The sequence below is a fragment of the Mustela putorius genome, unplaced genomic scaffold, assembly GCF_011764305.1.
Source record: "Mustela putorius furo isolate JIRA1106 unplaced genomic scaffold, ASM1176430v1.1 tig00003836_pilon_pilon_pilon, whole genome shotgun sequence".
NCBI classification, from domain to species: Eukaryota; Metazoa; Chordata; class Mammalia; order Carnivora; family Mustelidae; genus Mustela; species Mustela putorius.
Genome location: NW_025421989.1, coordinates 12,639,085 through 12,666,591, shown reverse-complemented (window position 1 = coordinate 12,666,591; position 27,507 = coordinate 12,639,085). Strand labels below are relative to the sequence as shown.

At 44.0% G+C, this 27,507-nt stretch overlaps 2 protein-coding genes across 6 annotated transcripts in view; one reads left to right on the top strand and one right to left on the bottom strand.

Annotated features, from left to right (window-relative positions):
• The window catches only part of SYAP1 (synapse associated protein 1), a 32,797-nt gene extending 20,216 nt beyond the window's left edge, over nt 1-12,581 (bottom strand). The window contains exons 1-4 of one of the 3 annotated variants that reach the window (XM_045089334.1): nt 12,276-12,580; nt 4,907-5,025; nt 4,095-4,161; nt 1,672-1,745 (exon numbers count right to left, since the gene is read on the bottom strand). In XM_045089334.1, the coding sequence (XP_044945269.1) occupies nt 1,672-1,745; nt 4,095-4,161; nt 4,907-5,025; nt 12,276-12,453 (438 nt within the window). In that variant the 5' untranslated portion in view covers nt 12,454-12,580. Of the gene's footprint in view, nt 1-1,671; nt 1,746-4,094; nt 4,162-4,906; nt 5,026-12,275 lie in introns of all 3 variants that reach the window. The other 2 variants (XM_045089336.1, XM_045089335.1) reach the window with 2 other exon arrangements.
• A 4,953-nt stretch (nt 12,582-17,534) lies between these two features.
• The window catches only part of CTPS2 (CTP synthase 2), a 100,060-nt gene continuing 90,087 nt past the window's right edge, over nt 17,535-27,507 (top strand). The window contains exons 1-2 of one of the 3 annotated variants that reach the window (XM_045089332.1): nt 17,535-17,823; nt 22,921-23,126. In XM_045089332.1, the coding sequence (XP_044945267.1) occupies nt 22,961-23,126 (166 nt within the window). In that variant the 5' untranslated portion in view covers nt 17,535-17,823; nt 22,921-22,960. Of the gene's footprint in view, nt 17,901-18,287; nt 18,748-22,920; nt 23,127-27,507 lie in introns of those variants that run through there. The other 2 variants (XM_045089331.1, XM_004758901.3) reach the window with 2 other exon arrangements.

Genomic DNA, 27,507 nt, shown 5'->3' with positions numbered 1-27,507 from the left:
GGGACGAGACCGTACGGAATGGTGTCGGGTGGCGTTCCAGGAAGACGGGACAGCAATCCCAAGGCACTAAAGCAGGACAAAGCTCGGTTTGCTTGTACACCAGAAAGAAACAGTGGCTGGAGTGCTGGGAGGCAGAGCAGTGGGGCACAAGGGAGGAGAGGTGTGGAAAGCCAAGGGCTTAGAAGCCAGCGGAGGGAGTTCAGATCTTAGCCTACAGGAGATGAGATGCCATCAGAAGTCCCTAGGCAGGAGAGGGACACGAGGGATTTGTACCATAAATGGACCCCTGTGACTGCTGATGTGGGCTTGTAGGGAAAGGGACAAAGATGGGACAGCAGCTGGGATGCTGGGGACAGGAGACGATAGCATCAGGACCACGGTGGCGGCAGTGGAGTGGAGCAGCGGTACATTTTGAACACAGTACTGTCAGGGTGTGGGCGAGCCCTGGGCTGGGCAGCAGGGCGGCTGCGGGGAGGTATGACTGCAGGCAGACGCCGAGGCTGGCGACCAGAGAAAACTGGTGGATAGCCGGAATCTTATTTTGCGATGGAGGAGAAGAGAAGGACAGAACAGATCTGGGGGACAGAGGAGCTATGGGGATTGACTGGTGAGTATCTGATGTTTACCCTCAAATGACAGCCTCACTGTCCCAATTTGCTTCTGGAGAAAAGCATCATGTGAGGTCAGCATCAAGTCTGGCCATAATACAGTAAACAAAATACATGGGGTTCACACTGAACTCATAATGGATGCTCAGGCCTTTGTGAGTTTTACTAATGGAAAGAAAAAAACCTTAAAATGTCCTGGGGGAGGGCAATGATGGACGGGAAGTAAAGACCAGTTCTTTGTCTGTTTCCTAGACTAAAGGTCCATTTATGACCTTGGCTAAAAAAGAAAGAGAGTGGATTAAAAACAAAGCCTGAAAATCAATGATATGGAAAAAGCCCCATTTGCTGAGTCCTATGCCAGGCAGGCTGCTGGGTGCTGAGAACAGAGATCAAAGTCAGCTTTTGCCTGCTAAGAACGCACCTAGTGGAGACACATGTTAAGTAGTGAGGGTCACATTTGGGAGTCACATCCTCACGCCTGTACATGGCGATAAAAGCCCCTATCTACCTCACAGATGTGCAGTAAAGCTCAAAGCAGATAATGCGAAAGAAAGTTCTTTCTGAAACTGTCAGGTGCTGTACAATTGTTAACGGTATCACTGTGTTCCCTCTGAAGTCTCAAGAGAAATTTTTGTGGGCCAGCAAATATTTTTTTTTCAACTTCAGTTTCAAATATATTTAACAGTTAAAGAGAAAATTTAGACTATAATCTTTTCATTCAGATGAACTAGAATGCTACCTAGAAACTTTATATGATACTGTATCTCAAAGATTCTCTTAATAACAGAAAATAATCCTAAGACTGAAAGAATAATAAATCCTAAGACTGAAAGAATTATTTTGTGTAATAGATTATACTTTACCGTTAAGAAAAAAAACTTAAGGAGAAGCAGGTTAAAACTGGGGGTGGCGGGGGAGACTTAGTGGGGGAAAACTGTGAAAGTTGATGTGTACAGTCCTAACAGCTCAAAACATTTTAAAAATTGTATAGAAGGAAAACATTCTATGGATAAAATCATGATAGGAAAAAAGTATTTCTATACAGGGAATCATAGATACTTACAGCTGATAAGGCCAGGATTTGTTGTTGAATTGTTTCTTCATCATTACTATCAACCCATGGGGGCACTGCTGCTTCTAAAGGTTTTCAATAACAAAGGAAAGAGAAAAACAGTTTACGAGGGTTACAATGCAATCTGTGGTTTGAAAGAATGAGAGTTTCCACATCATCATTTTAGCAATTTACTAACAAGTTCCAAACATAAACATTCATTATAATTCCCAGATGTGATATATGACTAAAGCATGTATGCATTCGGTAAAAAAAAACTTACTTAAATTATACAGAGAAATTGGGCAACACCTTGACCAGGTGACCCAAGTCATCATGACCAATGAGAAAGAGAGGGCCGCTGTAGGCCTCCGGAGGTGATATGCTGAGGGGGACACAACATCATCTACGTAGTATTCTGGCTGAGAATGCATAATCTAAATCTAACAGTGAGGAAATTTCAGACAAAGTCCAACTGAGGAATGGTTTATTTTAAAAAGGAAGAGGGAGGGGCACCTGGGTGGCGAAGTGGGTTAAGCCTCTGCCTTCGGCTCGGGTCATGATCCCGGGGTCCTGGGATCGAGTCTCGCATCGGGCTCCTTGCTCGGCAGGGAGCCTGCTTCTCCCTCTGCCTCTGCCTGCCTCTCTGTCTGCCTGTGCTCACTCGCTCTCTCTCCCTCTGTCTCTGACAAATAAATAAATAAAATCTTTAAAAAAAAAAAAAAGGTATTGTATATAAAGTACCCCCCACGTAGCAGGTACTCAGGAACTGTTCATTTCTCCTGTTCCTCCCTTCCTTCCCCTCAACACTAGGTCTCTGCTCAGCTGTCTTCATGCTTGACACACTTTTCACTGAGGTCACATTCTCATGGTTTTTACATGACTAACAATCTCTACTGGTAGATGGAATTCTCCATGCTTCAAACAGGAATCAACTGCCACTGCTGGAACCCATTCAGTTAATTTAGAGCAATGCTAGCCGAAAGAACTTTCTGCAGTGATGGAAATGTTCTAGGTTTGCACAATCCAACAGAGAAGCCACTAGGTCCCATGTGGCTGTTGGGCCCTTGAAATGTGACTAGTGCAACTGAGCAAGGCATTTTCCTGATATGCCACTGCATTCCCTTCCCTGCCTCTGTACATGATCCTCTCACCTGGGCTCTAATGGGCTCCTCAAAACTGAAAGTGCCTCCAATCTTCACCCTACTCCCTCAAAGTTCCTATCTCAGAGGCTCTAACCAGTTCCTATGCCAAGTCTCTAAGCCAGGATCACTTGCACTGCTTCCCACAAATCACGAAGGTATGCCAATTTGTATAGATTATTTGTCCCAAAGATCTGCTTTACACTTTGAGTTTACCTAGGCATGACCATGCCTGATTCACCACATGACTAAGTAGCTCTTTCTGAATTTGTAGCACTGTACAAACTGATCGAATTATTTTACCCCTTTGTCAAATTCAAAGACATGAGGCCAGTTTTGTGTTTGAATGATATCCGAACAGCAGAAGTAGACATTCTGAGACCCAATAACTATCAAACATTTATTTTATTTATTTTTTTTAAAGATTTTATTTATTTATTTGACAGAGAGAAATCACAAGTAGATGGAGAGGCAGGCAGAGAGAGAGAGGGAAGCAGGCTCCCTGCTGAGCAGAGATCCCGATGCGGGACTCGATCCCAGGACCCCGAGATCATGACCCGAGCCGAAGGCAGTGGCTTAACCCACTGAGCCACCCAGGCGCCCCACTATCAAACATTTAAACGAGCACTTGTCAGTAAAGAAATGTATTGAGGGGCACCTGGGTGGCTCAGTTAGTTAAGTGTCTGACTTCGGCTCAGGTCCTGATCTCAGGGTCCCGGGATCGATTCCCGCTTTAAGCTCCCTGCTCAGCGGGGGGTGTGTGTTTGTGTCTGCTTGTCCCTCTCCCTCTTCCCCTGCTCTCTCTCTCTCTAATAAATAAATAAAATCTCTTTATAAAAAAAAAAAGAAATGTACTGAGTAACTTCCCATAACACCATGTGACTTTTCCTAGCCCTCTGTCACTCTGCTGGAAAGCTCTTTCATTTTTTCCTCCCGAAAAGAATGGGAAGAGACCCAACTTTTGCTAAGTGCCTATTATGTGTACATCACATACTGTGCTGGACATGTTCTAAACCAAGAAATGAAAGCTCACTCTCCTTCAGAGCCAGCTCCCCAAGACGGGCCATCACCCGCTGGTCTCACCCTCCATCCCAGGCACAGGGAACAATATCCTTCCTTCCTTTAACGCCCAAAGGTTTATGAGCTTGTCTCCCCCAACTAGTCTTTCTGCTGCCTGAAGGATGGGGCTGTTACTTACACATTTTTCTATTGTCAGAGCCTTTAGTGTGGTGTCTGGTACACTAGTAAGTGCTGGCAGGTAAGTATCTTGTGTACAAAAATCCAGTATCATACCTGACTTTTTGGTATGCTGTTCCTCAACAAATTTTTTCTGTTCCTTCTGAAAATCTCCTATAATTGTCTGTTAAAAAATATATAAAGAGGCAAGTTACTTTGAGAACTTTATTATTAGGTAAGAATTACCTTTAAGATTTGGAAAGTCAGGGAGATAGTTTATTAATTTTCTTCAAATAAAATGGTTTAAAAAAGTAGTATTTACCCTTTCCCCAACAAACAGAAATTCAACATTTCTGAATTTTAAGTATATAACTCTTTTTATGATAGATTACCTTTTCAAATGCAAAGATAAACTGAGTTAAAAACTGAATTTTTGCTTTAGTCCAAAAAAACAATAAAAACCAAGTCTAATCTCATTCTAACAAATACTACAATAATAAGCTAGCTAAAGTTTAACTGATGACCTCCTTAGCTCAAATAATTACCAACATAAATGAAATTCCCTGCGCCTGCATTCTACCACTGCAGGAAATGAACAAACTTACTTCAAGTCTTAAAAGTGCAATTTCTAATGGGTTAGGACTTTAAACACCTAGATGAATGATGCAAAGACATAAATATATGGAAACAGTTACAGTTTAAAATTAAACTCACAATATAAAAAGTTTAGTGTTACCCAAGATTACCAGTGTATTTTAGAATATATTAAAATTAAAACCAAGGTTATTTAAATCATAGTTACTTCTTATACCCAAGAACCTCAAAACAATTAATATTTTTATCAGAATATGATATCCTACTTGGGTTAATAAAGTTCATAAAAAGGGATAATTAGCTGCTAATGAATTTTGAAAGATGTTTAAATGTACCTTATCAATGATGTCATCTATCTTTCCTTCTTCTACTGATTTCTTTATTGTCTGTGCTGTTTCAGCAACTGATTCAGTTATCTTTTTTGTAGCAGCAGTTGCAAAGCTAAACAGATAGTCTGTAAAGAATAAAAGACAGTCTATGCTCCATTCAAGTACAATGGTTTTTATATTTGTGATTGTTCCCTTAAAGAGCTCTCATGGGAATCTTAAACCGTAGGGCATGATTCCTGCTAAGCAGGACTTCAAATACTGAGAGTACTCCACTTTCTGGGTGGACGAGCCATCCACACACAGCCTTTAGCTCATCCCTTTCAAAGAGCGCTAGCATACTCCCACCCCTTCTCCCACAGAAGCTGTTTCAGACTTGCCTTTCTCCAGCTTCTCATTTTAATTTATCTCAGTAGATAATCTCCCTTCCAACTTCAGAAAAAAGATCAAGGCTCCTTGCACTTTCCTTCTTTTCTAGACCCTAAATATCCTATTTTATTTTTTCCTTCCCTCTTGTCCAAAGAAAATATGCCATTCCTTCCCTAGGGATTATGGACATTGGGGAGGATATGTGCTTTGGTGAGTGCTGTGAAGTGTGTAAACCTGGTGATTCACAGACCTGTACCCCTGGGGATAAAAATATATGTTTATAAAAAATAAAAAATTAAAAATTAAAAAAAAAAAGGGGTGGGTGGGCGCCTGGGTGGCTCAGTGGGTTAGGCCTATGCCTTTGGCTCAGGTCATGATCTCAGGGTCCTCGGATCGAGCCCCGCGATCGAGCCTCCTCTCTCTCTGCCTGCCTCTCTGCCTACTTGTGATCTCTGTCTGCCAAATAAATAAAATCTTAAAAAAAAAAAAAAAAAAGAAATCTTGGCAAGTCCTAATATAAATATAAATCACCCTCTTAACTAATAATAATGAGCAAATACGCAGAGTAAGATTAAAACTGGAACACATAGGCGTGTCTGGGTGGCTCAGTCAGTAAGTGTCCTCCTTCAGCTCAGGTCATGATCCCATGGTCCTGGGATCGAGCCCTGCATCAGGTTCCCCACTCAGCAGGAGACCTGCTTCTCCCCCTGCTCGTGCTCATTCTGTGTCAAATAAATAAATAAGATCTTTAAAAATAAATGAATAAATAAAAATAAAACCAGAACACGCAAACTTTCATCTTTACAAAACAAAGCAAAAGCACAAAATTAACTTTCCTGAAGACTTGAAAAGACAAGTACCAAGGCTTTATCGCAGCTGTAACATAAAGATCTGTACATAGCAAGTACACTTTGAAGTCCACACTGTATACAACGTAGGCTGCGGGAAGCAACCTCAGGCAGGTTCTAAAGCGGACTTGCTGGGCAACTGGCCTTCCAGCCTCATCTGTGGGAAGCACTCTCTGTTAGGGAGGTCTTGCCTCGGCTACTCGCACCTGCTGAGGGCAGGCAGGTGGACTCTCACAGCACTCAGCAGGGGGGCAAAGCCAGATAAGAATGGCAAAGGGAGCTCAGAACATGGGATTAAATCCTCACCGGTGCCTGGTATCTCTTCCAGAGAATCAGGCAACTGGTACTGTCTATCTGGGAGCAGCAGAACTATCTGCCAATCTGAAGGACTTTCTCTCGCACTTTCTGTCACCCTTACCATAAACAGTCTACTTTCTCCCATTATGTCTGGTGGCACTTACCTGTCAGTGATGTCAACAACCCATTGTGACTATACTACAGGCTATGACTTGCCTCTGGTTTCATTCTTGCCGTTCTTCCCCCTCCTATTCTACACTCACGTGACCCTAAGAAATTCTTGAGGATCTCCAAGGACGTCTCAGATACATTATTCCTTGGTTTGAAACACTTAGCTGCCTTTCCTTTATCTGGCTAACTCTACATATACTGTGGGTTTCTGCTTACATAGCACTTCTCAGGCAATGTTCCCTGGCTCCTTGACTAGAGCAAGAGCTCCGGAGATGTGTTCTCTCAACATCTGTGTTGTCAGACCAACAACATTCACGACACTATACTGATTACTTGGTGGTTCTGTCTTCTCAGACTGAAGGCCTGCCTTAAGTCCCACTGCGGCAGGGATCGAGGTTGTCTGATTCACCAGTGTATCCTACAAAGTGGCTGGTAGACAGCCAGATTATTTTGTAAAAATATTCTTTGCTGATAGTCAAAGAAAGCCAAAGTTCTAAAAGAGCAGGATTCCTTTTAAGATTTTCTCAGGAAAATATTTTAAATTAGAATCATCATTTTTATTCTAAGGAGAACTGCCTTTTAAAAACTGGTATTTTAGGGGCGCCTGGGTGGCTCAGTGGGTTAAGCCGCTGCCTTCGGCTCAGGTCATGATCTCAGGGTCCTGGGATCGAGTCCCGCATCGGGCTCTCTGCTCAGCGGGGAGCCTGCTTCCTCCTCTCTCTCTCTCTCTGTCTGCCTCTCTGCCTACTTGTGATCTCTCTCTCTGTCAAATAAATAATAAAATCTTTAAAAAAAATGTTTAAAAATAAACCTGGTATTTTAGGGGTGCTTGGCTAATTGGAAGAGCGTGTGACTGTGGATCTTGGGGTCATGAGTTCGAGTCTCACATTGGGCATACGAATTACTTAAATAATAAATAAACTTAAAAAAATTAAAACGTATTTAGCATACTAAATCTCAATCCTCAGATTTTAATGATTCCCAAGAGTGGAATACATGAACACAGAGAACACTGGAGGAAGTATAGTTCTTGTCCTCAAGGAATGTCCTTATTTCTAAACAAATAAGCCAATAAAAGGCTCAAAGACAAGAGGACCAAGAATAATCATTGAACAGAGGCACTCAGAGGGAGGGAGGGAGAAGGTCTCCCAAGAGTAATTAGAGAGTGGACTAGATTCCGAAGTTAGAGGGAGTGGGGTATGGGAAAGCGTGACAGGAGATTTTCAAGTAAGAAGCTCATAAAGAGAAGAAGTGGTTTATTAATTTTGCAAATTAATATATTGGGTGACACCAAGTTAAAGACAGTTTTCATTAACTGGTTAGAAAAAATTGAGACGAAGATAAGAGTTAACAGGAAGTAACAGGAGTACAATGTCCACTTCAGGAACATAGGCACAAAGAGAAGGTCTGAACTAAAGCAGCAACCCAAGAAGAAAAGGAAAACTAGATAAAATGGCTCTCGGTGAGTAAGACTACACAACCTTATGGAAGGAGGGAGCAAACTGCTAACAATGAAAATAGTAATTTTAATCTCACAATCATCCTGGGAAGCATAGGTATAATCTCCCCAGTTTACAGATAGGTAAGCCAAGGCTCACAAAGGATAAATGATCTGCCCATTAAGATAGTGGCAGACTCTGCTGACGGCCTAGCCAATGCCTATCCCCATCCTCCCTGCCAAAACCACCCCAATTTTGGGATCCAAGCTCTTGACCATTTGTACTACCTTCCCCCATGGTAAACCTGGATTTGGCATCAGAACTGAATTAGTTATGTTACTTCTGTATTGAAGAACACATACATTCTTCTGTACTGAAGCACACATGTATTTTCCTACATACACACTAACTTTTGGGGCCTTCTTAGTTGCAAACTAGGCAAGTTAGACACCTAGAATTTGAAATGCGCTTTCCTTACAGAAAGAGGATGGCCTAATTAATACAGTTCCACTGCACCTACTAAGAGTACTTTTCAAAGGAGAAGAGGATGTAGCCCTTCCTCCATTTCTGGGCATGGACTGGTCTTCGGGACAGTTTTGAAAAAGCCAAAGCTCATTTTTGGCCATCCTTCCATATATTTAAACTGTGCGAATGACTCATGTATTTAACACTCTCAGAGATATGGGTTTGTTTGTTTGTTTTTCAAAAGAAGAACATAGATAAAGCTTCAATTTAGTCGACTTTAACAAAAACCAAGCAACCAATATGTGCTGAATAAGAAGTTACTTTGGGAGGTGAGGCCTCCCTTTAGGGAGGTAGGGAGGAGCTCTTCAGTGAGTTCCCTTATAAACTGCCCTCCTTCTGAAGCAGGTAATCCTAGGAGAACAGAGTTTATCAGAAGGGAGGACCAAGAATAGGATGGTTTGTTTTTGGGTGGGGGAGTGGAATCTAGGCCTGGGTGTCCACCATTTGTAACTGGTGAATTGCCTAAATTTACAAATAGATCACCAGGAACCAGAAATATTTAGGATCCAACCTTGAAGGCAAGCACTCAACAAGTGTTTACAAAACAAACTGGGCTCCCAGGAGAGTCCATGTAGATTTTAAAAGGCTAAAGAAACCAATCTATGTAGTGGGAGTCAGGCTCAGAGACACATAATTTCAGTTTTTAAGAGGGGGGTCTTTTGGGGGCACCTAGGTGGCTCAGTCGGTTAAGCCTCTGCCTTTCCAGGAGGTCACGATCTCCTGGAGGTCCTGGGATCAAGCCCCCCCCCCACCCAATGGGGCCTTCTGCTCAGCAGGGAATCTGCTTCTCTCTCTCTCTCTCTCTCTCTCTCTCCCTCTGCCCCCTCCCCACCGCTTTTCTCTGTCTCCCAAATAAATAAATACAATCTCTTTAAAAAAAAAAAAAAAAAGGAGAGAGGAGTCTTTTTAGATAACATACAGGGTGCCTGGGTGGCTCAGTCATGAAGTGTCTGCCTTTCACCTCAGGTCCTGATCCTGGGGTCCTGGGATCGAGCCCCGCATCAGGCTCCCTGCTCAGCCGGGAGTTGACATCTCCCTCTCCCTCTGTCCCTCCCTGCTGCTTGTGTTTTTTCTCTCTGTGTCAAATACATATATAAAATCTTAAAAAAAAATAAAATTTTAAAAAATAAAGATAACCTACCGCTTAGAATCAGTATGTAGAAAAATATCTGATCATCTCTCTTATCTTTCTGAAGGTTTATGTATAAACTAGAACCTTTACATCTTTTTAAAATAACATAAATTTCAGAACCAAAAGAACTCTCACTTATTTGGAAACTTTACGTTCACAATTTGTTTGTGGGCAAGGAAGTGAGGGTGAGGGCATACCTCCATCTAACCCAAACACCAAGAGTCTGGTAAGGAAAGCACGGGATGGGAGCATTAGACTCCAAAGTAGACACCCATATCAAAAATACATTTATTTTAGGGGTGCCTGGGTGGCTTAGTCAGTTAAGCATCTGCCTTTGGCTCAGGTCATGAGCCCAGGGCCTGGGACAGAGCCGTGAGACAGGATCCCTGCTCACCTGAGAGTCTGCTTCTCTCTCCCCCTCTCCCTCCCCCTGCTCCTGCTGTTTCTCAAATAAATAAAATCTTCAAAAAAAAAAATAAGTAAATACAGGGATGCCTAGGTGGCTTAGGCGTTGAGCATCTGCCTTCAGCTCAGGTCATGATCCCAACATCCTGGGATCCAGTCCTACATCAGGCTCCTTGCTCAGCAAGGAGCCTGCTTCTCTCTCCACCTGCTGTTCCCCTTGCTTGTGTGTGCTCTCTCTCTCTCTCTCTGACAAATAATAATAAAATCTTTTTTTTTTAAAAAGAAGTAAATACAAATGTGAGGTTTCAAGTTGACAATAAAGCCCTTGCTGTTTTAAGAATTGATTTTTGGGGTGCCCGATGGCTCAGTCATTAGAGCATGTGACTCTTGATCTCAGGGTTGTGAGTTCAAGCCCCACACTGGGCATAGAGATTACTTTTAAAAAAGTGACTTTTGATAGTCCCCTGAAGATCGATAAAAATGGTTCCCTATGTTCTATGAAATGGAGTAAACGCCCATACCCTGCTTTTCCTCTCAACTACCTAACATAGCCTTTCTGCTCTAGTCCAATTCATCTCAAATCCCTTTGAGTACTGCAAGCTCATTTCTTCTCAATTCTCTACACAAAGGGACAGCAAACAGTTGTTCCCTCTTTTTTTAATATTTTTTTAAAAGATTTTATTTATTTATTTGAGAGAGAGAGACAGTGAGAGAGCATGAGCGAGGAGAAGGTCAGAGGGAGAAGCAGACTCCCCATGCAGCTGGGAGCCCGATGTGGGACTCGATCCCGGGACTCCGGGATCATGACCTGAGCCGAAGGCAGTCGTCCAATCAACTGAGCCACCCAGGCGTCCCAAGATTTTATTTATTTATTGGAGGGGGGAGAGCGAGCACAGGCAGACAGAGTGGCAGCAGAGGCAGAGGGAGAAGCAGGCTCCCTGCTGAGCAAGGAGCCCGATGTGGGACTCGATCCCAGGACGCTGGGATCATGACCTGAGCAGCTGCTTAACCAACTGAGCCACCCAGGCGTCCCCAGTTGTTCCCTCTTTAGAGATTTTGTTGCACAGCACTTTGTTTTATTTCTCTTGTGGAGTTTGGGGACCTTGAGCCAAGATTCTGTACTGCCATGTCTTGAGATTATGTCTGTTTTCCCTGTCCCTTCCCCAAACTTCTTGAATGTTAGAGCCTTTCTTATTCAAATATGTGTTTCTTCACTCTCAGGCTCCAGCCTCTCCTATGCCCTGGCCTTTTAGTAGATTCATAAAAAATGCCTGCTTAACTTAGTGACTACCTTTACTGCAGTTCTGTCACTTGTTGTGCCATCTGCTTTAGGCCCCACCTCCTCAAAGACGTTTTGATTATTTAAGCCCGCCAAGGTCTCCAGAATCAGAATTACCAGAGCTATGTGTTTCTTCTTCAAGCCTACTACTTTTACTCTCCTAATTAGACTGTGGCTCACAAAGAGTATGGGCTTTCAAATTAGACAGACCTAGGTTCAAATTGCACGTCTACCACTTACTATCAGTATAACTTTGAGCCATTAACTCTGGGCTTGTTCTCCCAACTCACTGGGAGGTTTAACAGATTAAATGAGATATCAAACATCTAGTAGCAAAGTTCAGACAAAATGGACAGCTACTTTCCTGTCTTTAAAAAAAAAAAAAAATTCCCACTGCACCGACAAAGGAGACCAGCCTGAGAGGGAGGCCTTCAGTAACTGCTCCCACGATTTACTTCAGACAACTCACTGTGCCCTAAGGGCACAAAAGAGCACTTTCCCAACCAACTTATGCTCTTCAACGTCCCCCGCCCTGGTGCGGGTGGGGGCGTGGAGGTGAACGCTGGAGAACTCAACAAAAACCATTCCTTGTCAAACCTAAAGACGTCGAGACACACTGTTTTACGGAGGCCCTGGCTCCCAATGTTGACACACCTCGTCAAGACTGACCTGACCTCAGGAACTTCAGGCACAGGATTTGTTTGACTGCTAGATGAAGCTTCAGCCTTGCCCAGATCCTTACCAACTTCTCCCGTCCCAAGACGACCGAGTGACAAACTTCCTCCCCTTCCACCCAACCCACACCCCGCAACCAGTCGGGTCCGCGCACTCGGGCGTCAAGAAAAGGGAGCGGACACCGTCCCCCGCCCCCCGCGCCCCCCCGCTCTGGTCCCCAGGGCCGAAGGAGACTCACTGCCGAGGCCTTTCGCCTGGTGAAGAAGGAGTTCCTGGTTCCCCGCTTGACGCGGCTCCCCGTCCGCAGACTCGGACACCACTTCAGAGCACTGCTGGGGTGGAGCGTCTCCCTCAGATTGCCGGCCACCCGCCGCCGGCTGCTCCAAGCCAAACCAACTGCTCAAACCCCGGAACATCCCGCCCGCGGGGCCGCCACTGCGGTCCCGGTCGCCGGAGACCCTAACTGGCACGGCCGCCTCCGGACTTCACAATGCGCGTCTCCCAGGGAGATGGCCGGAAGTGCGACCCTGGAGCAGCCTCTCTATCCGCTCCCCGTCTCTATGGCCGCTCTGCGCCAGCCGCGCGTACGTCATTTCCGCAAAAGGCCCCGCCCCGTAGGCCGTTTAGTTCAGTGACTTTATGACGTTCGTGGAAAGTAGACAATGGGTTTTCCCAGCGTAGTCCCGCCCGGTCCTTTCTCCTCCGGTGACTGACCCAGACGTGTAAACGGCGTCTCTGTCACTCTAAGCAGCTTGGCTGCCGATTTAGCTTCGCCTTTTCAGATCCAGCTGGGCCGTCGCCGCAGAAAAGGACGTCTTTAGCCCCTTTCTGAGTCCCAGTCAAAATTGGCCCAGGGCCAATTAGTCCAACAACTAATTTACAGGGAGTACAGAGGACTAAGGAAAGTGTTAAAGGACATCACGGGATGAGGGTAGCAGAATCTAAGCCGTGAGAAACCACAGGACAAATGACCTTGTTTCTTCAAATAAATTGCAAGGAAGATAGGGGAAGGGGAACCTAGAGATTAGAAATGATTTAAGAGCCATAATCCATGGCAACCTGTGGATTTTATTTGGATCCTAATTCAAACAAACACTGAGGGGAAAAGCACGACATTTATAAGAACTGGAAATTTCAGTGCAGGATAGTTCATGAAATTAAGAAATTACTAAAATTTTAATTGTGGTAGCACATCCATGAAATTTAACATCGCAACCATTTTTAAGTGTACAGTTCAGTAGTGTTAAGTACATTTATATCGTGGTAACCAATCTCCAAAACTCTTCAAGTTGCAAAACTGAGACTGTACCCATTAAACAACTCCCCGTTCTTTCCTCCCACCAGCCCCTGGGACTCACCATTTTACTTTATGTCTCTATGAGTGTGACTACTCCAGGAACCTCATATAAGTGGAATCCTACCATACTTATGCTTTCGTGACTAGCTTATTTCACTTAGCAGATGTCCTTGATGTTTATCTACATTGTAGCATGTGTCAGAATTTTCCTGAAATTCTGATTTAAAAGGCTACGTTTAAAAAAGGCTGAATGATATTCTGTTGTCTGTATACACTGCCTTTTGTTTATCCATTTATGTGTTCATAGACGTTGGGATGGTTAATTTTTAAATTGTGGCGATGGTATTGTGTGTACTTAAAGGAGTTCTTTTAGACAGTTGTACTGAGATATTTCCCAGAGAAATGATAGGATGTCTGTCATTTGCCTCAAAGTAATACAGAAAGCGGAGTAGAAAATGGGTAGGGATAGAGAAGAAACAAGGTTGGTCATGGTTTGACAGGTGTGCAAGCTGGTGTTTATACTTTTATGTATGCTGCTCTATACCTTTAACTTTTTCCATAATAACATGAAAATGAAAAAAAAAACTGGTCGAGTGAACAGCTACCCCTCTAGAGCAGGGAGTGCATGAGCAGATTTCATAAGCACTGTCTTGAGCAATCTGTTGGCGAAAGACACCCATTATTCCTCCTCCTCCCACCTATTTCCAGTGTGCTGGGGGAGTATGTGGGGACAGATTATGACAGATTCTGATTCTGATTTCCCTGCTCTCCAGTTTTTCATCCTAAGGTATATTCACATTTCAGGTTCAGGAGTTTGGCTTAGTAAGGCCAAACAGCTTTTTTCTTTTTTAAAAAAAAATATTTTATTTATTTATTTGACACAGAGAGAGAGAGAGATCACAAGTAGGCAGAGCAGCAGGCAGAGAGAGAGGGGGAAGCAGGCTCCCTGTGGAGCAGGGAGCCCGATGTGGGGCTCGATCCCAGGACCCGGAGACCATGACTGGAGCCAAAGGCAGTGGCTTAACCCACTGAGCCACCCAGGCGCCCCGCCAAACAGCTTTTTAAAAAAGATTTTATTTATTTATTTGAGAGAGAGAGCACGAGCAGGGCAGAGGGAGAGGGAGAAGCAGACTCCCCGCTGAGCAGGGTGCCCAACTCGAAACTCATTCAGGACCTCAGGATCATGACCGAGGCTGAAGACAGAGGCTTAACTGACTGAGCCATCCAGGCACCCTAGAGTCAAACAACTTTATTGAGTTATGATTCAAATACCATATAATTAACATATTTAAAGTGTAGAATTCAACATTTTTTATATTATACTATTAATTTTTTAAACGGTAGTAAAATATATTTAACATAAAATCTGCTCTTTTAAATTAACTTTTTTCTTTTTCTTTTTTTAGGCTCTACGCTGAGTGTGGACCCCAGTGCGGGGTTTGAATTTCTGAACCTGAGATCAGGACCTGAGGTGAACTAAAAGTTGGACGCTTAACCGACTGAGCCACCCAGGTGCCCCTCTATTTTAACTATTTTTAAGTGTACGATTCAGTGGCATCAATGACATTTCAACCTGTTTTTAGAGTCTGTGTCGCTCTCGGCCCGCAAGAACGACTGGGAGACTCACGTAGCGGGGAACCTTCTTCTTTAATCGCTTTTTTCTTTCTTCCCCTTTACCCTCGGCGCATGCGTTTTTATACAGGCAGTGTTACCCAATCACAATGCAGTGCTCATGCACCTCCCGCGAGAGTGGACCTAAATGAACAGCCAATCATATTCAGTCCCTTACAGCTCTTATAGTGGGCCTCCTGTACTGGCTCCCGACAAGTCTGGGTGTTGATTTAGTTTTGAAAGTCAGGAGACATCTTAGGACCAGTGTTTTTTGGGATTTATGTCAGTAAGAACATGAAAGTAGTCAACACTCTACTGAAAAGGGATAGTTATTTCAGGTATGGTTGGACTGAGCCCAGAATTTCAGTCAGAGGCCTAGAGGAATGAAGATTCTAACGTCACCATCTAATAGATGAATAACCTTGACCTGTTATCTGTCCTTTCTGCCCTTCAAGTTTCTTCACCTGCAGAAATACAGTGCGGAGGTAGGGCCCAGCCCATTCTGCTCTACTTTTGCCTTATCTCCAGGTGTACCCAAAAACCACAAGAATGGCTCTGTTCCCCAGGGAAAGGTAGAAGTCTTCAAAATAAGAGATTGTATGAGCAATCAACTTAATGACAGACTTTGTATTCTCCTCTTTCTTTTTTCAATTCTTGTTTCTATGCTGGTTTTGGGCCATGAATAAACATTTATTTATTCATGACAATATTCTTGTCCCACCCAAATCAGTCCATCTGAATCCTGTTATCAAATTTGTTTTTCTCTTCATATTTTCTCCATTTTGTATTAATAATACAATCGTCATCATAATAATCCCTTTGTAGTCACAAAATATCTTTCATCTGTTAGCTACATAGAGGAATAGAATAAGCCGAAGGCAGACGCTTAACCGACTGAGCCACGCAGTGCCCCAAAAGTGTTTCCTCCTTTTCAAAAAATTTACTTATTGGCCTTCATGAAGACCGGGGCTTCCATATACTTCCCGCTGGGTGGAGCCTCTGTGTATTTTCCCTGAAGTTGACATCACCATGCCTAGTTCCTTCCTGATGCTTTCATGACACTCCTGTGTCATCCTTGGTGGGGAGAAATTCCCCTTTGCTTTGAAATTCATTGAATTTTTGCCATACAACCCTCCCCACCCATCCTTGTTGCTGTCTTCTATTAGCTTCTATTAGCTTCCACATTCACTGAAGATTTGGTTCCTTGGCCTCAAGATTTGGTTCCTTGGACTCCTCCAAGTTCCAGGGACCTCAGTGTCCCACACGCTGGCCTGGTGGTGCTTGACCGACTCATTTGACTCTGTTTCAGCTGTCAGACCCTAAGCTGAATCATCTCCTGGAGTTATTCCCCCTTTGAAGTCTCCAGTGCCAACACCACAGCTGGTGACAGCGTGCCAGCTCCTTTATTCCCATAGGCCTTTGTCTTTAGTTCTGTCTCTTTTCTTCCTAGTCTATCAGCTCTACACTGCTCTCCATCCTTTCCTGTGTGGACTAGACTCCCAGTGGAGTACCACAATCTCACATTCTCTCAGGCCCTCAACTGCCTCAGTCACCTCCCTCTACTCAGCCCACAGACTGCTTTTATCATAAATATCCATATTTATATATCTACCTATAGATAGCTCATGAAATCATAGCGGGCATCATCACACACTATGGTTTCTAAACTCCCCTAGATCTTCAATGACACTTTTGTGAGTTGGTACTCCAGTAACTCACACTGGTTATTCAAAAATTTCACCACTTTGCTAACTTCCATCTCAACTCCAAACCCTTCTGTTGTCCAGTTAGAGCCTTTCTTGTTCGGTGGTTTGTGTATGTTCTTCCCTTCCCCTGAATAACCTGTGTCCTCTCCCAGCACCAGCCATCCTCCAAGTACTCTTAGAAAGTCAGTGGGTGAAGCCCTGATTAACCTCCCCGCACCCCACGTTTGTTTGTTTTTGTTACGCTAGTAATGTTTGACCAACTTTACTAATTTTTTCTTTTAAAATTTTATTTTACTTTATTTTTAATATTTTATTTTTTCATTTGACACAGAGAGAGAGAGATCACAAGCAGGCAGAGACAGAGAAGGAAGAGAGCTCTCTGCTGAGCAGAGAGCTCAAAGCGGGGCTCCATCCCAGGACGCTGAGACCATGACCTGAGCTGAAGGCAGAGGCTTAACCCACTGCGCCACGCAGGCGCCCCTAAAATTTTATTTTTAAGTAATCTCTGCACCCAACATGAGGCTTGAATTTACCACCCCAGAGAGCAAGAGTAGCGTGTTTCCACCAGCTGAGCCAGGGAACCCTGGAACCAGGTGCCCTAGGGAACTTTACTGATTTAAGGAGACGTGCGCCTTCAGGCCGTGAGCCCCTCAAAGGCAGGAATGGAGTTCTATTTGCGTCCTCTTAGCTTTTCTACAGTTCCTGGAGCGCAGTAAGGGATCCACAAACGTTTGTGGGCAGTGTGAAGCTCTTTACAGTGGGGAGAACTGGACGGGAGGACCCGAGTAAGGATCCCGCCTTGCCAAAAGGCAGGGGCTCGCCGGGAACGTGGCGTTCATCCGCGCCCCCGAAGTGCCTCTTCTAAGTGAGCCGCGGAGGGGAGGAGCAGTCCCCGGGCTGAGCGAGGCCTGGGGCCAAGTGCATCCAGGGCGGAGGGTGGCGGGAAGCTGTCTGTCTGAGGAGTCACTTTTTAGGTGCTTGTTTTGGAGCGTTGCACAAACGCGGGTGCAAACCCCAAGCTCACCAGCGTGAGTCAGCGGGGCCCGCAGCAGCAGGAGAGGGAAAGGTGGGCGAGGAGGGCGCCGCGCACCCCGAGGCCCGCGCGGGCGGCGGGAAGGACCCGGTGGCGACAAGGGACACCCCTAGCGGCGGCCCCTTCCCCAGCCCTACAGGTGAGCGCGGGCCCGCCGCGGGGCGGAGCGCGCTGTCCCCACCCGGCTACTCTCCCGGCGCCACCACCACCGCGCAGGTAACCTCCCGCCCGGACCTTCCCCGGACCCCCAGGGCCTCCGCGCTGGGGCCACCTGGCATCCCCTGGGCCTCCGCGCCCCCAGTCCAGGCGCGCACGTGGGGGCCGGGCGCCTTTGTCCCCTCGCCGATGGCGCCCGCGCCGAGTCGGAGAGGGGCGGGCAAGCGGCGCGTCCCCGCACCCGGCGCACGCAAGCCGCCGGCGGACGGCGGACGGCAGACGGGCGGGGGCCGGGGCTGCCCTGCCGGCGCCCGGTGCCGTCGGAACCCGCCCTGCCGCGGCCCACGATCGCGGCTCCGGAGCGTCGCGTCCCCGGGGTGCGCTTCTCCCCGCACGGGGCCTCGGAAGGGGGCGCAAGGGTCGGCTGCACCCCGGGCCCCATTTCTCCCTGGCCTCGGGAGCCCGGAGAGCCCCGAGATGGCGTTGGCGGAAGTGAAGCCCCGCGCGGAGTGAAATGGCCTTTCTGTCCCCTCCCCCGCGCAGTGCCCTCGCTAAACAACGACCCTAGTATTTCCCCCAGAATAGCTGTTTAGGGCGCACTGGGGCTGAGTACGCTGCTGCTACAAGATAGCTTTCGTTTGGCAACAGTTTTTACGGATTGGATGTATAATTTACATACAACAAAATGCCCCCATTTTAAGGGTGCAGATCAGGGATTTGACGAATTATACACCCGTGGAACCACTACCACCACTACCGCGTGGACATACACCATTTCATTTCCGTCGTCCCGGGAAGTTCCCTCGTGCCGATTCCAGCCAGTCCACAACCCCTCTCCCCGCCCTGCCTGCTTTCTAGCATAGCTTAATTTTGCCTGCTTTCGAACTTAATAAAATGGGATCATTCAGTAAGTACTCCTGTTTTTGACTAATACTACTTTTTTAAATGGTCGTCATTTGAGAAGGTGTTTCTTGGTGCTCCTGGTGTTTTCAGTTGCTCATGGGCCTGAGCTGTCCAGTGTGGTAGCCACTGGCCACGTGTGGCTCTTGACTATTGGAAATGTGCTGAGTCTGAATTGAGATGTGCTGAAATAGACACACTGAATTTTGAAGACCTAGAGCCCCCAAAAGGGGGGGACATAAAATACCTCACTAGCGAATTCTTATATGGTTTGTGTGTTAAAATGATAGTATTTTGGATACATTGGGTTAAATAAGATGTTATTAAAATTAACTTACGGTTTCTCTTTACTTTTTAAATATGGCTACTAGAAAATTTAAAATTACACAGGTAGTTGCTGTAATGTTTTTATTGGACAGCAGACAGAAGAGACTCTGCACACTCCTGTTTTGCGCAGGAGTTCTGCTCCCTGCCTATAAGAGCAAAGGAAAAACTTCAGCCTTCACAGGGGCAAAAACAACTCGATTCAAGGAGGTAGCTTGAAGAGCCTGCTTTTTCCTATAGTTTTGAAACTTGCTTCAAACTTGTTTGCTTTCAAGAGGTAGAAAGGAATAGGTGTCTCCTTGGTATTAAATTACATTTTTTAAAAAAAGATTTTATTTATTTGTCAGGGAGAAAGCACAAGCAGGGGGAGAGGCAGGCAGAGGGAGAAGCAGGCTCCCTGCCCAGCAAGGAGAGGGATATGGCACTCTGCTTTGAGGACCCTGGGATCACAACCTGAGCTGAACACAGACGCCTAACTGGCTGAGCCACCTAGGATTCCCTTGAGTTACATTTTGAAGAAGGACATTGCAAAATACCTCATGTATTTAAAAAGGCATCTTGTGATTTTTTAAAAAGATTTTATTTATTTATTTGACAGAGATCACAAGTAGTCAGAGAGGCAGGCAGAGAGAGAGGGGGAAGCAGGCTCCCCGCTGAGCAGAGAGCCTGATGCGGGACTCGATCCCAGGACCCTGGATCATGACCGGAGCCAAAGGCAGAAGCTCTAACCCTCTGAGCCACCCAGGCGCCCCAAGGCATCTTGTGATTTTTGAAAAAATAGAAAAGTAGTCACTGCCTACACCCCAACCACCTACGTATAAAAATTTAGCTTTTTGATGTAGTTTTGGTTAGTCTTAACTTAAAAACATAGTTGAGATAATATTATATTCAATTTTATATCCTTCTGTATAAGGGAGTTTTTTATGAAAAATTCTTAGGCTTCTTACAACCATATAATGTGACTTCACATGCATGCACTCTAGTTTTCAATGACATTTTTCGATTTTGCTAATTTTTACAAATAGAAAGTCATTTTAATAGGGTGACAGTGCCAGTATAGGGTACAGTGACAGCAGTGCTCATTTTGTAACTGAACCAAACAAGAGTTTGCCCACCTGGTGCTCAGCAAGCCAATAAAAACTGATACTGAGTTTCTGCAGTGAAGGAAGATAGGCTATGTATTGGTATGGTGCTACCTATGGAGCAGGGAGGGAATGCTCTGAAGTCCCAAACTCCCCAGTGGCTTGCAAGTAAGGGTTTTTTAAGGACAAGATTTGGGGCAGGGTCTCCTGAGAAGGTGGACACCATTGCCTGGAGGCACGTGAGACCATGTGAGCTAACCAGGTACTCTCCTGCAACTTTGTCTGGTCCCCTGGAGGTTTTTCCATCTCAGGAGACTGGGAATCTGAAAAATATCTTTGTTCTTTATGTTAGAGATTTCATTAGGTACATCTGGTAATTATATCTTAAAAAAATTTTTTTTAAAAGATTTTATTTATTTATTTGAGAGAGAGAGAGAGAGAGAGAGAAAGAGAAAGCATGAGCAGGGGAGGGGTAGGGGGAGAAGTAGGCTCTCTGCTGAGAGAGCCCGATGTGGGGCTTGATCATGGGACCCTGGGATCATGACCTGAGCTGAAGGTGGATGCTTAACCAGCTGAGCCACCCAGGTGTTGCGGTAAATATATCTTTATTTGTAAGTGAGTAGAGTTGCATTCCTACAGGTTCCTTGGCCAGTCCAGCTATGCCTGGGGGCGATATGACCTCTAGTTGTCATTCTTTCATCTCAACTAACAAAACAGATCCTGACTAAAAATTGCCTCTTACTCTCACAGGGAAGGTGAAGTCCAAGAGGGCAGGGACCTTGACTTTTTGTCTACCCCCATGTCCCCAGGACCTGGGAACATGTTAAGCATAATTGACCTATAATAAACATTTGTGAGCTGATTGAAAAATGATAACAGCTTTCATTAAGCACTTGGGTACTCACTTTGTAAATGCCCGCCCGCCTCTATCAGGCAGGCCCTGTTATGATCTCTGTGTACTGCACAGGTAGAGAAATCTGAGGTTTAGAAAAGTTGAAGAAGTCGTCCAGGGTCATAGCTGTAAATAACAGAATCAGCATTTGCACCCAGGCTGTCTGACTTGAGAGGAGGGATACTTACTGAAATAGAAGAAAGCAGCAGGAGCGGGAAGTGGGTAAGAGAGAGCTGCCTGTAAGGGTGGCTGTGTGGCTTAGTCATTAAATGTCTGCCTTCGGCTCAGGCCATGATCCCAGGGTCCTGGGATGGAGCTCCGCATCGGGCTCCCTGCTCAGTGGGAAGCCTGCTTCTCCCTCTCCCACTCCCCCGCTTGTATTCCCTCTCTCACTGTCTTTCTCTCTGTCAAAGAAATAAAATCTGGAAGAAAGAAAGAATGAAAGAAAGAAAGAGAACGAAAGAAAGTAAAGAAATTACTCCTATAATGACTACCTGGGCCAGCAGGGCTGGAAAGAGGTGAATATTCAGATAGATTTTGGATCTATGGGAGGAGCATTCTGGGTTTGGATCCATGGTTAATCTTTTCGGCTAAATCTAGCTGGAGTGAGCAAAATGACAGGTGGCTAGAGAAGAGGAACAATGGCCTTCAATGGGATCATCTGGAGTGTATAGAAAGGCAGGTCCAGGGACTTAGGGAAGCCATCGGGGATGGGACTTGTGTATTTTGGATGGTTTCAGTTCACTTGCCTTGACCGTGGTCGACTAGTTTAAATTGAACTCAGAGCACTGCAGTGAGATAACCTTACACACCTTCAAGTTCTGATCGTTTGATTTGAAAGGAGAGGAAACTGCAAAATCAGTCTATTCCTTAGTTCATTTAATCCTCACACCCACCTATGAGATTTTTATAATGTCCGCATATATGAAGACCGATTTTTTAAAAAAAGGCTTTATTTTTTGGAGCAATTTTAGATTCACAGCAAAAATGAGCAGGAAGCACCGAGTTCTCATGCACTCCCTGCCCCTACAAGCATAGCCTTCCCCACTACCAACATCTAGAACCAGAGGGGTTCGTTTGTTACAATGGACGAACCTACACTGATACAGCATTATCATTCAAGCTCCATTATAGGTTGACGTTGGAGTTTGCTCTTGGCCTTGTTCATTCTGTGCCTCTAGACAAATGCATAATGACTTGTATCCACCGTTATAACATCATACAGAATAGTTTCGCTGCCCTAAAAATCCTCTGTGCTCTACATATTCATTCTTCCCTCTCCCCCAACCCCAGGGACCCACTGATCCTTTTGTTATCTCCATAGTTTGCCTTTTCCAGAATGTCAAGTAGTTGGAGTCCTACAGTATGTATGCAGCCGTCTCCGGTTGGCTTCTTTCACTTAGTAATGTGCACTGCAGTTACCCCCGTGTTTTTTCATGGTTTGAGAGCTCATTGCTTTTTAGTGCTGAGTAATACTCCAAGGAACTCGTATTTTTTATTCCGTTTCACAGATGAAGAAACAGAAGGATTAGTAACTTGCCCAGGTACAGCTTGTACAGATCAGTCTGATTCCAGATCGTTTTCTCTTAGAAATTTTACCATGCTTCTGAATCCCAGAGAAATTGGGTCTCTCATAATGAAGTTTGTCACATAATGGAGTTGGGGTAAATGGAAAATACGGGCGACTTCGCTTGCAGAAAGTACCCATCGCTTTCTGCATATAGCCCAAAATGGAAAACCTGGAAGGGAAGACTTTGTTTCAAAAGTTTACTTTATATGGAAAAATGCCATGTGCTTTTGAAATTCTAGTTTAACACACTCCTGCTTTACTGGTTTGAGAATATGATTCTCTTCCCTGACTCTTAATTTTGTTACCTTTCAGATTATTTCTGGGTGCTCGCACTCAGCCACCTCCTCCACCAATGAAGTACATCCTGGTCACTGGAGGGGTCATCTCAGGCATTGGTAAAGGGATCATTGCAAGCAGCATTGGGACGATTTTAAAGTCATGTGGACTCCGAGTTACTGCCATCAAAATTGACCCTTATATTAACATCGATGCAGGCACTTTTTCTCCTTATGAGCACGGTATGAAAGAGAATAACTTCCCCCTCTTATGAGGCACTGGGTGTTTCTTTCCTGTATGGGGGGTAATTTCTTGAGAATAGAGTTAGGAAGTAGAGTTGCTGGATCAGTCATTATGAACACGTGAAATGTTCTCATGGTTGTTGATACATTTGGAAAACAGTGTAGAAGGATACCATTTTCATTGTACCTTTTACAGTACAAATTATGTTTTGTTTTATTTTTACCATAAAGGTAATATAGTTCTCTTAACGTTTCATTGTTAAGAGAAAAAGTCAGACAATATGGTAAATACTGACAGTTATACTGACAATATAGAAAGGCACGAAGAAAATAAAAGTCCTCCATTTCCCAGCACTAAAAGTAACTATTATTAATGTTGACATTTTAATGTACATGCTAATTATTTTTAAAAAGGCATTAACACTTACATACTTTCTTTTTAAACTTTTTACATACAAGCAGGCAAGTGCACAGATCATAAGTGTACCACTTGATAAAGTGAACCTACTGTGCAACCAGCCCACAGACCAAGAAACAGAACCCCTCACCCCCGCCGCCAATGTCCCTTTCTAGTCTTTCCCCACCTGAAACCACCAGGGTAACTGCTGTCCTGTCTTCTAACACCACAGGTTACTTTTGCCTTTTTTTTTTTTACTTATTATTATTTTTTTTTACTTTTTTGTTTTGTTTTTGCATAATGCACTGCATAACCTACTAGCAGGGACAGATGAGCATAACCGAGTGGTTTTTCAACAATCAGGAAAGTGCTTCCTTAATTAATGTTCTCCAAACGCTTTGATATGTACTAACAATTAACTCCAGAGATTACTTTTGCTTATTTTTGACCTTTAAATAAATTGAATCTTATAGTCATGTCAGTTTTTAATCTAATTTTTAAAACAGTACTGTGAACATTTGTATATATTTTAAAGTTTTTGTTTGTTTTCTAATTTTTTAAAAAGTCTTATTCATTCATTTGAGAGAGAGAGACAGCAGGAGCAGGGGGAGAGGGAGAAGCAGGCTCCCCGCTGAGCAAAGAACCCGATGCGATGCGGGGCTCCATCCCAGGACCCTGGGATCATGACCTGAGCTGAAGGCAGATGCCTAATCAACTGAGACACCCAGGCACCCCGGTGCTTTATACTCCTAAGGCTCCACAAAATCTGTACAATAATGGGAAATAATTTCCAATGTATTGATATTATAAACAACACTGTGATGGGAATCTTTAACATTTATTTTTTTTAGACATAAATGCCTACACACAGAATTTCTGATTCCACAGGGAGGTGTGCTTTTCAGGCTTTTTGACATATAATGCATATTACCCAAGGTTTTTAGATTCATGATCTCTTACCTATAAGTGTAAAATCCAGAAAGTTCTGAAAACTTTAAATTGTTCATAAGTTTGTGGCTATTTATAGTCTTTTTTCAAAAGTTTTGAAAAGTGAGGGGCACCTGGCTGGCGCAGTACTTAATCGTCTGCCTTGGGCTCAGGTCACGATCCCAGGCTCCCGGGATCGAACCCACGTTGGGCTTCCTGCTCGGCGGGAGACCTGCTTCTCCCTCTCCTACTCCCCCTGCTTCTGTTCCCTCTCTCACTATGTCTCTCTCTGTCAAATAAATAAATAAAATCTTAAAAAAAAAAATTTTAAAAACTGGAAAATCTTCATAAAGCCATGACTACTTATAGTCTTTAATCCATTTGGAATGTGTTTGCTTTTGGGGTGTTTTCTAATATAAGGCAAGTATTCTGTATTACCTTTGCATAATCTGAAAAACTTCAGATTTCAACTTCCATATTGTTTCCAAGAATTCTCTGATAAGGGCTATGGATCTGCACCAATTTATATACAAATCAACAGTGTATAAGAAGGCCTTTTTTTTTTTTTTAATATCCCTGCTGAATATTATGCTTTTGAAAGTTTACTAACCTGAGAGAAAACAAAAAACAACAAAAAAGGGTATCTCATTGTTCTAATTTAGATTTCTTTGGTTTTCATTTTGTCTGTGGAGTGAATGATTCAAGTGAATGGATAGATTGTATTTTTGTTTGAAAGTATTACCCAACTTCCTTCTGTGGAGTAAATTTCCTTGTCCCGTTGACTTTGGACTTTGGTCATTTAGGATGGTGAACTCGTCTGGGTATGCTTGGGATTTTCCGGTTTTGAAACTGAAAGTCCAAATCCTGGGAACCCTATTAGTCCTGGGCAAACCCAAGAGCTTGGTCACCTTATTTGGTCATGTGGTTTGTTTTTTCCCTAGGAGACATTAGTGAATGTGACATCTGTCTTGTTGAAAGTAGAAATTTTCAGTGCAGTGGCATGATTTGGCTCTGTCTCTTTGGTGCTTCTGCTCTCTGCCGTGAGAACCTCCTGCTCTGTATAGGGACTTCTCCTTCAGTCTGGGTCCTGGAATGAGACCAAGTAGACTCACAACTAACCCACAGCCCCCACTTAACACCTAACCCAAGGGAGAAATCAATAAACATTTTGTAAGTTACTAAGATTTTAGGGTTGTTTGGTATTCAGTAAAGTTGACTAATCCCATGTGTTATGCCAGTTTTCCTTTGGATTTTTAATTTTTAATTTTTTTAGATTTATTTTTATCTTTTTAAAGATTTTATTTATTTGTTTGGCAGACAGAAATCAGGGAGTAGGCAGAGATGCAGGCGGGGGCCAGGAGAGCAGGCTCCCTGCTGAGCAGAGAACATGATGCGGGGCTCGATCCCAGGACCCTGAGATCATGACCTGAGCTGAAGGCAGAGGCTTTAACCCACTGAGCCACCCAGGCGCCCCTCCTTTGGATTTTTTAAAAACGTTTTTTAAAGATTTATTTATTTATTTATTAAAGATTTTATTTATTTATTTGACATAGAGAGATCACAAGTAGGCAGAGAGCCAGGCAGAGACAGGGGGGAAGCAGGATCCCCGCTGAGCAGAGAGCCTGATTTGGGGCTCAATTTTAGGATGCTGAGATCCTGACCTGAGCCGAAGGCAGAGGCTTAACCCACTGAGCCACCCAGGCGCCCCAAAGATTTACTTATTTGAGAGAGAGAGAGTGTATGCCAGCGTGCAGCTCGTGGGGAGGGGCAAAAGGAGAGAGAATCTCAACCAGGTTTCCCACTGAATGAAGAGCTCAACCCAGGGCTGGATCTCATGACCCTGAGATCATGACCTCAGTGGAAATCAAGAGTGGGAGGCTTAACTGACTGAGGCACCCAAGTGCCCCACTTTGGATGTTTTAAAAATGATTTTCAAGGGTACCTGGGTGACTCAGTTGGTTAAGCTACTGCATTCAGTTTGGGTCATGATCCCAGGGTCCTGAGATTAAGTCCTGTGTCGGGTTCCCAGATCCGCGGGGAGTCTGCTTCTCCCTCTGACCTTGTCCCCTCTCATGCTCTCTCTCTTTCATAAATAAATAAAAAATTTTAAAAAATGATTTTCAAGAATATTTTACATAAAGTATTAACCTGTATATATATATATATATAGAGAGAGAGAGAGAGAGTGTGTTTAACTCTGTTTGAAATTTGTCATAATATTACCTCTGCTAGTTACTAATAAATTTCCACTTACCATTTTTTTAAAAGGTTTTTTATTTATTATTTATTTGACAGAGAGAGATCACAAGTAGGCAGAGAGGCAGGCAGAGAGAGAGGAAGGGAAGCAGGCTCCCTGCCGAGCAGAGAGCCCTACTCGGGACTCGATCGCAGGACCCTGAAATCGTGACCTGAGCCGAAGGCAGAGACTTAACCCACTGAGCCACCCAGGCGCCCCTCCACTTGCCATTTATGTGATTAAATGTATCAACTGTTTCTTTTATGTTTCTGTCTTTGATGTCACCTTTAGGCTTCTCTGCCACAGGAATATTTAAATATTCATATATATTTTCTTCTGGAACTTTTATAGTTCCATTTACTTTTACTTTAACATTGTTAACACAGCTGGAATTGAATTTGTGTGAGATAAAGATGTAACATGATTTTTTTTCTAATTTTTTTCTGATTAGGCAACTATTCCTAATGGCATCTCTCAAGGATTTCATCCTTTTCTTCCTGACTTGAAATGCCACGTTTTATTATAAACCACATTTCTGTCTATACTTAGGTCTATCTTTGAACTCTGTTCTCTTCTGGATTTCTATGTTTATTCCTGCCTATCATTTTAAAAGCTGCAGCTTTTGATTATCAAGGAGGTCAGAGTCTTCCACGTTCCTTTTCTTTTTCCTTTGTTTTCTCTCCGTCTCTTTTTTTAAGTGCAAAAATGTGTTTTTATTATCCCTCTAGCAAAGCATTGACTTTTTTAGTTGTTCCTTTGTTTTTTTCTTAACCTCAGAGTGTTTGTTGTCTTCAGAATTAACTTAGGAATCATTTTGTCCA